The following is an 11,717-nucleotide window of genomic DNA, read 5'->3' as shown; positions in this document are numbered from 1 at the left end:
GGATCCAATCACGCCGGGTTTTCACGGGGGAGAGGGGGGGCTGTCCCGGCGCATCCTCCAGGCCGGGCCCCGCAGAGAAACGGCTTCGGGGGTTGTCAAGGCCGGGCGAATGAAAAAGACCCCCCCCCCCCCCGCCCTCCACAAGGCCTACCTGAGAGCTGCGGAGACCCCGACCCACCCGAACCTTCCTCCTCCTCCTCACCTCGGGCCTAGAAGTTCCCCTCAAGCAGGCCTTTCGGCGTTGCTTAGCAACGGCGAGGAGGGCCGGGCCCAGCGCGCCCTTAAACGAGCGCTTTCGGCGCGCCGCGGCCTCTGCCGGCTTCCGTCCCAGATGATCCTCGCCCCGCCTCAGCCTCCTCCTCCAATTTCGCCGCCGCTGTTGCTGCCTCGCCTCCATCTCTTGCCGACGCCACTGGCCGCGTAACCTGCTCCGGGGAAGCCGCGTCAGCCGCCGCGCTGGGTGGGAACGGAAGCCTGTCGGTGAGAGGAAAAGGAGCCATGGGGGACGCGGCCTGCCGTCCTTCCGCCGCCGCTTATTAAAAAAAAAAAGAGCGCCCTCGCCGCCCGCCGCCGCCTCAAAAGGAGAAGACGACGAAGACCTCCCTCCCTTCCTCGTTCGCTGGAGGAGCCATGGACAAAGCCGTCGGCGGCCAGGTAGGAAAGGCCGCTGAGGGAGGGGGGAGGGAAGGGGTCCCTGAGGGGTTGCTAGGCAACGGCGCGGGGGAAAGGGGAGGTGGGTGGGCTCCATTTGGAGGACTGTTGGGGAACAGGAGCGACCCCTCCTCCCTCCGCCTGCCGTTATCGGGAGGAAGGAAGGCGAGGTCCCGGTCGTAAGTCGAGAATGCACACGGGGTTGGGGTGGGGAGGAAGGCAGGGGGTCTGGGTGAGGGGGTCCCCCGGGGCAAAAGGCAGGCCGAGCAAGGGCAGAAGGGCGTGCATAAGCGCACCATTGTGCCTACCGTTCCCGTCCTACTGTCTGTTTGTCTAGCTAGCTATTTAATGTAGCTAATGTAGCTAACTCTGTCTGTCTGTCTGTCTGTCTGTCTGTCTTTCTATCTCTATCTATCTATCTATCTATCTAATCTATGGAGAGGGGCGGCATACAAATCTAATTATTATTATTATTATTATCTATCTATCTATCTATCTATCTATCTATCTATCTATCTATCTATCTATCTATCTAATCTATCTAATCTATCTAATCTATCTAATCTATCTAATCTATCTATCTAATCTATTTATCTATCTAATTTGACTTCTATGCCGCCCAATCCCGAAGGACTCAGGGTGGCTTACAACAGTGTAAATTACAAATAACAATAAAAAAAGTCAAGAAAAAAACAGACTAAATACTAAAACCCTAATTAAAACTAAAAAATAAAAACCCAATTCAGCAACAGGCATACTTATCCTTTCTATCACTACTTTCTACTTATGTTAGGTTAATACAAACTATAATTCTATACTTGTTTGATAAATACATGCATACATACAGGCTGGAGGGCAGGTTCCCCAGCCACTCTGCCAGCGCTAGTAACAACTACACAGGGAGAGTTGAAGGGACGGTAATGCAAGGGGAGAATTAGTTCGGGGGTGGGGGGATTTTTAGGGACTTTTAGGCCGGAGAGGAGGAGGAAGGGGAGAGGCTGCTATTGCTATTGAAGCCTTCCTGGGTTTGCTTAGGTTGCTCCCGGGTGAGTGAGTTTCCTAAGCTGCCTCGGGCTTTATGCCAGAGGTTTGCTTGAAAGCTTTGAAACAGGATGCGTTTCCAACTTCCCTTCTCGGGCCTGCAAAGAATGATGGGCCGTCCTCGCTTTATGGCCGCCCGGGAGCCCAATGTGTGTCTTGTTAAGCGGAGACATTGGCTCAGTAGAGGTTTACCCCCATTTTGCCACCTTTCTTTCTTGCCACGGTTGTTGTAAAGTGAATCGCTGATGTAGATGCAGGTGATCCTTGACTCAACTGAGCCCACAATTTCTGATGCTAAGCAAGACAGTGGTTAAGTCAGTTTGGCCCCCTTTATTGCCACAGTTCTTAAGCTAATCACTGTCATTCTTAAGGCTAGTAACACCGTCGCCTCAAAAGTGCTTTTTTCAAAAGGCAACTGGGCTTTCTTTGTCCTTGAAGACGTTTCCCTACTTCATCCAAGAAGCTTCTTCAATTGGGACAACCTGTCCTGGATGACAGATAATTTGTTTGTTTGTTTGTTTGTTTGTTTCTCTCTCTCTCTCATCTATCTATCTATCTATCTATCTATCTATCTATCTATCTATCTATCTATCTATCTATCTATCTATCTATCCTCTATTAGATTTATATGCTACCCTTCCCCAAAGACTCCCCATAGAAATTTAGTAGGTTAGAAATGTAGACATTTTAAGTAAATGTTAAAGTACGTTCTTAAGTAAACCTGGCTCCCCACACCCACCCACCCACCCTTGAATTTTCTTGCAAAAAGGTGGCAAAAGGGGGGTTCCCTGACCTCAGGACATAGCAGTGGTCGCAAGTATGAACTGGTCATAACTTTGAACCAGTTGCCAAGCATCTGAATTTCTGTCATGGGGATGCTACAAAAGTGGTAACTGAAAAATGGTCCTAAACTTTTTTTTTCTGGGGATCTTGTAACTTTGGATGATCACTCAATGACTGGTTGTAATTTGAGGGCTACTTGTAGTTGTACAAACAGGAAGAAAAAGAGCTGCGTTCTAGGTTTCCGGGGCTTGGGTGGGAGGAAGAAAAGAAGCAGAGCTGGAAGTGGTGGGGCCTTGGAGGTCTTCTAGTCCAACAGGAAACCCCATGTCATTTAAGACAATGAAATACCATTTCAGACAAATGGAGCTAAGTGTATGGGTGCAGGAGGTAAAATGGGGAAAAATAGATTCCTGGGACTGAGCTCTGGGCTAGTGACTTGCTGCAAAGGGATACAAATGCTACGAGCCGGAGTTCAGTCTTCCTAAAAAGCTGGGTTGCTCACCACTTTTGTCGCTCCAGAAATTGAGCCTTCCTCACCTCTTCTGAGCAGCAAGTTTAAGGGTGGGTAGAGAAGCCTGGGAGCAGATTTTTGTCCAGGAATTTTAGGTATCACTTTCCTACATGACCCGTTGTTTGTTGGATTAGCGTACACAGAAGCATAAATGTGTGTATTTTGAAAAAAGCATAAGCCTTGTGGAATGGTCTTCAATGTAGGTGTGATTTTTCAGGGACATTGGAGAACCTCCTCCTCTAAAATGGTTAACTTCTACAGGTTTTTAAAAAAATACCCACCTGATATGATTCCCATCCCAGGGACTGTGTATAATTGTATAATATAACATAAAGATATATAATTATATATGAGTACCCTTTAATAGCACTTAGAATTAGTAAAACATCAAAACAATTGTGTGATTTATTAAACTAGGAAATTAACCTTTGCCTGAATGTTAAATATTTTGTCTCTTGCAGTAACTAAATTTGTTCCTTACTTTCAGCCTCCCTTCAATTGTAAATATGTTATTTTCTCATTTTAAATTGAAGACAATATTTGAAGTTTTTGTATATTATAACATAGATTTGCCCTTTGGAAATTTTAGTAGTCAGTTCAGGGAAAAACAGCTAATGGGAAAATGCAGGATTCTGGGACTGAATCCCCAAGGCCTTAAATGAAATGGTTATTGGGCAGATGATATGTTCAAGGATCTGTACAGGCCCGCATGAGATCTGAATCTAAATTGGAAGATGGGACATTAGAGAGGCTGTTACATTGAGTAGTTAACACTGGGCTAAATGAACCTACTTCACAGGCAATTATTTTATAATGGTCACTTACATTGTTTATTGTAGTTAGCCATGGTTTAGTCAACCCAGCTGGGTTTGTACAATCCTCTGAACCATCAACAAAGCACATAGACTGTGCTCACATGCTAGGATAAAAGGTGGTTGCCTAGTAAGAGACTGAGGTAATCCGAGATATCCATATACAGGTACATGTAAAACCTCCTGGTTAATGACTGAGATAATTTTTTATAATTGCTGTTGCTTGCAAATAGCATACATTCTGATCACAAGAGCAAAGCCAAGTTGTGCTTGTGCCTTTTATGTTGTTGGCCTTATTTGTACAACACCCCTGCCTCATTCCAGATACATCACAGGTCCAAGCTCTGTTCACTTAGTCCCCTTTTATTGGTGGTTAAATAGTTTGGTTGTCACCATTCTACATAGCTTTAATAGTTAAATAGTTTGAGTGGGGTAGTTTGGTTTATTTTTTGTTGTTGCAAGCTGCCCAAAGTCACGTTGTTGGACTTAGGAAGAAGCTTTACAAATCTACTTAACACACTTCTGCTGATTTAATGAGTTTCAGTGGCAATAATACAGGACTGGATTCCTATCTTGATTTTTTTTCCTTTTGATTTCTCAGTTTAGCCTACAGCCTTGGAGCTTAAAATTGCTTGTCTTCAGGAGGACTAGCCAGGACTATCCCTGTTTAGTTTCTAAGCCCAATCACCTGCTAAGATTGCTTTGTTTAAGAAGGGTAATGTTTTGAAGGAGGTTTACTTTGGTGCTCTTTGTTAACAAGGTGTTTATTTTGTATTCTATAATGGTTAGGAAATTGTTTACTAATTCTAATTAAAAGCAATGGTGTAAGCGTATTCTGGGCAAGTTTGTGAATTAAGAATTAAAAACCCTATAATGAAATTCAAAGGCAAATTTCCTCAGTAGCTCGGAGTGGCAAGCTAATTGAGAATCTAGTTTATTTGGCATGTTAGTTTGTATAGTAGCTAACCTAAGGAACATAGTTAAAGGCAGAGAAATCTGAACAAAGTTTGGGTTTCTTATCTGTAATTGGTCAGCTTGAAATTTAAAACAATGGTATGGTAGTAAATGAAAAATACCAGAGTTCAAAGTGACCAATAAACCTCACAGCCTCAAACAAAATTGGTCTGGTTTAAATGTCCTAGCTTAATTTTTTTTGGTGAATTGATAAGTGGCCAGTATTTGTAGTCCTTTTGATTTACCTGGAAGCAAATTTTGTTGTAATAAAATTAGCATTGAAGTCAGTTTGCCCATGATAACTTCTGTGTGACAGCCTTAACATAATATTTTTTAAAAAGAACAAAAATGCTTCCTGTTAACAGATTAATGTAATGTATAAAGCTTTTTTGGGAATAAAGAAGGAAAAATTTCCAAGTTTAGCTCTATCTCTTCTTATTTGGCTGAATGTTGAAAAATAACTTCTCAATTTTTGGCAAGCCAATTTTCTCTAATCACGTTGGTCTCTAGACTTTAATGAAAGTTATCTAAATAATAATAATAACAGAGTTGGAAGGGGCCTTGGAGGTCTTCTATTACAACCCCCTGCTTGGGCAGGGGACCCTACACTACTTCAACAAAAATAATTATATGCCTATAATTACAGTGACATTGAGTTTTTCTTTCTGTGACTGCTGGGGACTGACAGAGTTGGGTTGAAGATTGTATAACTTAAGGAAGTAGAGAAGGAAGCTACTTTTTTATTTTATAGTTTTTCTTTATTATATCTGTGGTTGAATTCTGTGGCGTGTTCAAGTATAAATGGCAGACAGTTACAATTATGGGAACAGTCTGCTATTTTTATTACCTCTTCATTTAAAAGAGGATATACAATTTATGATTATTAAATATACTAAATACAGAGAGAACCAATTTGGTGGAGACTAAAAGCTAGGGCACCATGATTTGAATTCCTTAAGGCAGAATCCAGTCCGGTGAGTTTGGGGCAGTCACTTTCTCTCAGTCCTAAATTGGAAAGTCCCCCTGCGTCCCCCCACAAGGGTCATTCAGAATATAGATTGCACCTATAACCTTCAAAAAAGTGGCTTTGATCCTACAACAGATTGTTTAGGTTACTAAGATTTACGGAAAGATTGACCCCAGTTAACCATATCTTATCCACAATGTGGTCTTTAGTGTCCAGGAATAGAATTATAGTATTATTGCAAAATGTAAATTGTCCCTTGTTTTGAAACACCCTGTTTCATGTGAGAACAAATTGCAGGAGATGTTTATACTAGTGGTTTCAAAGCATATTTACCTAGGATACAATTTCCACTGCTCGTTATCTCTTCTTGGAGCAGGTAAGTCCTTTGGGCGACACATTCTACTATAATATATTTTAATAAGTATCATTTTATGAAACCGGCCAGATGCAAATCAGAGTTACAGAAAACAGGTTCCTGTTCTGGGAAACAGCTACAATCTGATTTCTAGTGCTTTCTTGAAAATAAGCTATAGTGCTGCTGAGGGTTGTAAAAGAGACAGAGCCTTTGTAGACTGTATACCATATTTTTCAGAAAATAAGACACATCAGAGCATAAGACGCACCTTAGTTTTGGGGAAGGAAAATGGAGGAGTGGGAATTCTGTTTACCAGATAATACATCTGGCTAGTCCTTAGCCTGGTCAGCTTCAGCTAATTTTGGTCGATAATTTTGAGGTTGCGGCTAGTTTGTTTGTTTGTTATTTGATTTGATTTGATTTGTTTTGATTTGTATGCCGCCCCTCTCCGTATACTCGGGGCGGCTAACAACAGTAAAAAAACAATATGAACAAATCTAATATTAAAAGTAGTTTAAAAACCCCAATTTAAGAAGCCAATCATACATACAAACATACCATGCATAAATTTTGTAAGCCTAGGGGGAAGGGAATATCTCAATTCCCCCATGCCTGATGACAGAGGTGGGTTTTAAGGAGCTTACGGAAGGCAAGGAGGGTGGGGGCAACTCTAATATCTGGGGGGAGTTGGTTCCAGAGGATCGGGGCCGCCACAGAGAAGGCTCTTCCCCTGTTGGGGCTTTGCTTCTAAAGAACAGTTAATTGTCATATTTGATCCTTCACCCCAAAGGTGGTATAGTGCCAGATCCCAGTTCTCTATTTAAAATCATAATTGAGGTCAGAATTAAGGTGGTAAGTCATGGCAGTTGTTAAGTGGGTCTGAGTTTACTGTTTTCTTTGTAGTGATTACATGTAGCCATTAAATGAATCTCTTTTGTTCAGTAGGTATTTTTTATGGACATAAGTGCAGAACAAATGCTGAAAATTGCAGTCCTTTCACCCTAGGATACTTTAAATGGCCATGAATGTGAGCTGGTTACCAAACGTCTAAAATGTGATTGTCTGTGTATGTGTGCATCCATTGGCACTCTGGAACTAGGTTGCAAGTAGCTCTGAGGAAGTCTGTCGTAACTTCAAACAGTTGCTAAGTAAGGAATAAATTACCAGTAAATTGTTTAGGTTGCATCCTGGTTTAATTCATCAAGACACCATTTGAGTTACCTGTAAACACGCTCTTCACTCGCTTCATAATCATCTCATACTTTAGAACAGGTGTTTCTCAACCTTGACCCTTTGAAGTGGGGTGGACTTGAAGACCCAGAAATTTCCCAGCCCAGCTGGCTTTGGGATTCTGGGAGTTGATATCCATCCATCTTCAAAGGCGGGAACCAATGCACTAGATCAGTGATTTTCAACCTTTTTTGAGCCTCGGCACATGTTTTACATTTACATCTCTTTTTTGCTCTCTTTCTCTCTCCCTCCCTACGTCCCTCTATGTCTTTCTCTCTCTCTCCTTCCTTCCCTCCCTCTCTTTCTCTCTCTTTCTTACTTTCTTTCTCTCTCTTTCTCTCTCTCTCTCTTTCTTTCTCTTGTTCTCTTTCTCTCTCTTGCTTTCTTTCTCTCTTGTTCTCTTTCTCTATCACTCGCTCTTTCTTTCTCTTGCTTTCTTTCTCTCTTGCTTTCTTTCTCTCTTGCTTTCTTTCGCTCTGAGCTTCGCGGCACACCTGACCATGTCTCGCGGCACATTAGTGTGCCACGGCACACTGGTTGAAAAACACTGCACTAGATAACACTTATGGCATTAGTTTTATTTATTTCATTATCTCTCTGATTACCCCCTTGTTAAAGGAGTTTATATTTTATTATTTTATTAGCAACATATCTCTTGAATATGGACAACATAATGTATATTGTTTGCTCTTGTGTTCTCTCTCCCTCCGCCCCCCCCCCCCCCGGAAATGCACCTCTCAAACTTTGCTTAAAAACATATTTTCTCAACCTGCTACAGAGTCTCATGTAAGTTGCTGACTTTGCTAACTTCAAATTAGCTTGCATATTTGCCATATCTTAATATTACATTGCTTAGAGTTTTCTAAGTATAGCCACAGCTGCTTTTATGTTTTGGACACTCCTCTGAAAATAACCAGAGTGTGTGACATCTTGTGGAGCTGTTCCCTGCTTTTTTTTTGTTTTTTGTTTAAAAAAAACTTGATACAGTGATACCTTGTCTTACAAACGCCTCATCATACAAACTTTTCGAGATACAAACCCGGGGTTTAAGATTTTTTTGCCTCTTCTTACAAACCATTTTCACCTTACAAACCCACCACCGCCGCTGGGATGCCCCGCCTCCGGACTTCCATTGCCAGTGAAGCACCCGTTTTTGCGCTGTTGGGATTCCCCTGAGGCTCCCCTCCATGGGAAACCCCACCTCCGGACTTCCGTGTTCTTGTGATGCTGCAGGGGAATCCCAGCAGGGGAATCTCAGCATCGCAAAAACGAGCACTTTGCTGGAAACAAAAGTCCGGAGGTGGGGTTTCCCTTGGAGGGGAGCCTCGGGGAAATCCCAGCAGCACAAAAACGGGCACTTCGGCTGGCAAAAGGGGTGAATGTTGGGCTTGCACGCATTACAGTGTTCCCTCGGTTTTCGCGGGTTCGAACTTCGCGGAAAGTCTATACCACGGTTTTCAAAAATATTAATTAAAAAATACTTTGCGGGTTTTCCCCCTATACCACGGTTTTTCCCACCCGATGACGTCATATGTCATTGCCAAACTTTCATCTGCCTTTAATAAATATTTTTTTTAATAAACTTTAATAAATAAACATGGTGAGTAATAATCTAAATGGTTGCTGAGGGAATGAGAAATTCCAATTTAGGGGTTTAAAGTGTTAAGGGAAGGCTTGGGATACCGTTCATAGCCAAAAATAGTGTATTTACTTCCGCATCTTTACTTCGCGGAAATTCGACTTTCGCGGGCGGTCTCGGAACGCATCCCCCGCGAAAAGCGAGGGACCACTGTAATCGCTTTTCCATTGATTCCTATGGGAAACATTGTTTCGTCTTACAAACTTTTCACCTTAAGAACTTCGTCCCGGAACCAATTAAGTTTGTAAGGCAAGGTATCACTGTATTTTACAAATTCCTGAAAGATCAAACATGGCACAGATCCTTTCCTTTCCAGTCAGGGCAATTGCAGCTTCATTTTCGGTTCAAAACATAACTTGTGTGTATCTGCCTTATGTTTCTGAACACTGGGCCCCTTCAGCTATTGCGGTTCTGGCCCAGGCACAGCATGGCTTCTGTTTTATTGGGTGAGGAGAAATACCCATTACTGGGCTTTTTGTACTTTGTAGTGTACTAACTTTACCAGTCTGTTCCTGCTAGTGTCATCTTCTGTCCCCGCAGCTGCTAAAGACTACAGTGCCTTTTACACAGGGAACAAAGAAGCCTTTATGCACAATAAGTTGCCAATATAAAACAGTTTTACATTTATTGAAGTAAAATGAAGGCCAGGCCGGTCTTGAAACCCTCCGATTGGAAAGGAAATATTCCGCACAAACAATAGAGTGGATAATAATTTTATTTCCTTTGTTTTAATGGGGTTCCAGCAGTGGTACAGGTAGTTCCTTGACTTAACATCCATTCACTTAGTAACTGTTTGAAATTACAATAGTACTGAAACCGAGACTCTCACTTAACAATGGTCGCAGTCAGCAGTGAAATCTATTTATTTTATTTATTTATTAGATTTGTATGCCGCCCCTCTCCGAAGACTCGGGGCGGCTCACACAACAGCAATAAAAACAATATAACAGTGGAACAAATCTAATATTAAAAACATATAAAACCCTGTCATTATTTAAAAACCAAACAGCAACATTCATACCAAATATAAAACAAAGTATAAAAAAGCCTGGGGGAAAAGTGTCTCAAATCCCCCATGCCTGGCGGTATAAGTGAGTCTTAAGTAGTTTACGAAAGACAGGAAGGGTGGGGGCAGTTCTAATCTCCAGGGGGGGAGTTGGTTCCAGAGGGCCGGGGCCGCCACAGAGAAGGCTCTTCCCCTGGGGCCCACCAAATGACATTGTTTAGTCGACGGGACCTGGTGAAGGCCAACTCTGTGGGACCTTATCGGTCGCTGGGATTCGTGCGGTAGCAGGCGGTTCCCGAGGTACTCTGGTCCAATGCCATGTAGGGCTTTAAAGGTCATGACCAACACTTTGAATTGTGACCGGAAACTGATCGGCAGCCAATGCAAGCCACAGAGTGTTGAAGAAACGTGGGCGAATCTTGGAAGCCCCACGATGGCTCTGGCGGCTGTGTTCTGCATGATCTGAAGTTTCCGGACACTTTTCAAAGGTAGCCCCATGTAGAGAGCGTTGCAGTAATCGAACCTCGAGGTGATGAGGGCATGAGTGACAGGAAATCTATTTATCTTCCCTACTGCTTTGGAAGCATGCTTTTTCACCCCCTGTGCATGCATTGGAAGGCTTCGCGCATGTGTAGAGGTTTTAAAAAAAAGAAAATGACAGCAGGTGGGCGGAGCCTCGCACGGCCTCCGCTACTAGTTCCACCAGCGGTTGCCTCTACCAATATGCCCGAACCGGTAGCATTTCACCTCTGATCGCAGCCATCCCCACAATCACAGGACCAAAATTTGTGTGTTTTGACAGCCAGCATGTATTTGAGAAGGTCATGTGATCACAGCTTTTTTTGACTTTCCTGGCCACCTAACAGGCAGCATGGGCGAAGGAAGTTGGAGGATTCTCTTAACGACTTTGGGATTCACTTCACAGCAGCAGCAATTTTCTGAATCATGCAAAAAAAAAAAAGATCATAAAACCGGGTGCGACTTGCTTAATTAAGAACGACGTTGCTTAGCGAAGGAAATTCGGAAGTCCCACTCGTGGTTGTCAGTGGAGACCTTCCTGTATATTTTACTTTATTTTTTCTCATTTCACTGCTGCCCTTTCAACTGTATTTATAGAAAAAAAATATCTCTGGGGAAATATCAGAGGCAGAGAAATGGCTATTGCATTATCAGCCGCTTTTAGTGTGCAGATGTTGAAATCAAAGCAAAGGCTAACTTAACCCAAATAAAAACATTTGAGGCTTGTAGTCACATGTTAGGATAAGGTTGAGATGAATGGGTGTTAGTCGAATCCTCCCCTCTTATCTGATTGTTTTCAGATTTAGATTAGCTACAATTTACAAATACTGAGCATTGTTTGATAACATCTACACAATGGTTGTAGTGGATGGCTTTAATTTTGGCTACAGTGTTAACATCCTTTCTTTTTGTTTCCTAATCCCGGTAACTTCTTCGCTTACAACTTTATAGGTAACAAAGATTAACAATTGCCTTTCAATTCAAGCTCTTTTTAAATTTGAATTGGCCATTAAATTTCAAAACATTGTTACATTTATTTATTTATTTATTAGATTTGTACGCCACCCCTCTCCATAAACCAGTGATGGCAAACCTTTTTTTTCCTCAGGTGCCAAAAGAGCATGCATGCGCACTGTCGCACATGCACGAGTGCCCACACCCATAATTCAATGCCTGGGGAGGGCAAAAACAGCTTCTCCTGCCTCCCAGAAGCCCTCTGGAGACCGGCCTGTTTCCCAACTTCTGGCAG

At 42.6% G+C, this 11,717-nt stretch overlaps 1 protein-coding gene across 1 annotated transcript in view; it reads left to right on the top strand.

The window, feature by feature from the left end:
• Positions 1-266: 266 nt before the first annotated feature.
• Positions 267-11,717, top strand: part of SECISBP2L (SECIS binding protein 2 like) — a 33,811-nt gene continuing 22,360 nt past the window's right edge. The window contains exon 1 of the mRNA XM_070762774.1: positions 267-654. Coding sequence (XP_070618875.1) covers positions 631-654 — 24 coding nt within the window. The 5' untranslated portion in view covers positions 267-630. The remainder of the gene's footprint in view (positions 655-11,717) is intronic.

Source organism: Erythrolamprus reginae, chromosome 10 (assembly GCF_031021105.1).
Source record: "Erythrolamprus reginae isolate rEryReg1 chromosome 10, rEryReg1.hap1, whole genome shotgun sequence".
Taxonomy (NCBI): domain Eukaryota; kingdom Metazoa; phylum Chordata; class Lepidosauria; order Squamata; family Dipsadidae; genus Erythrolamprus; species Erythrolamprus reginae.
This window is presented reverse-complemented; position numbering and strand designations above follow the sequence as displayed.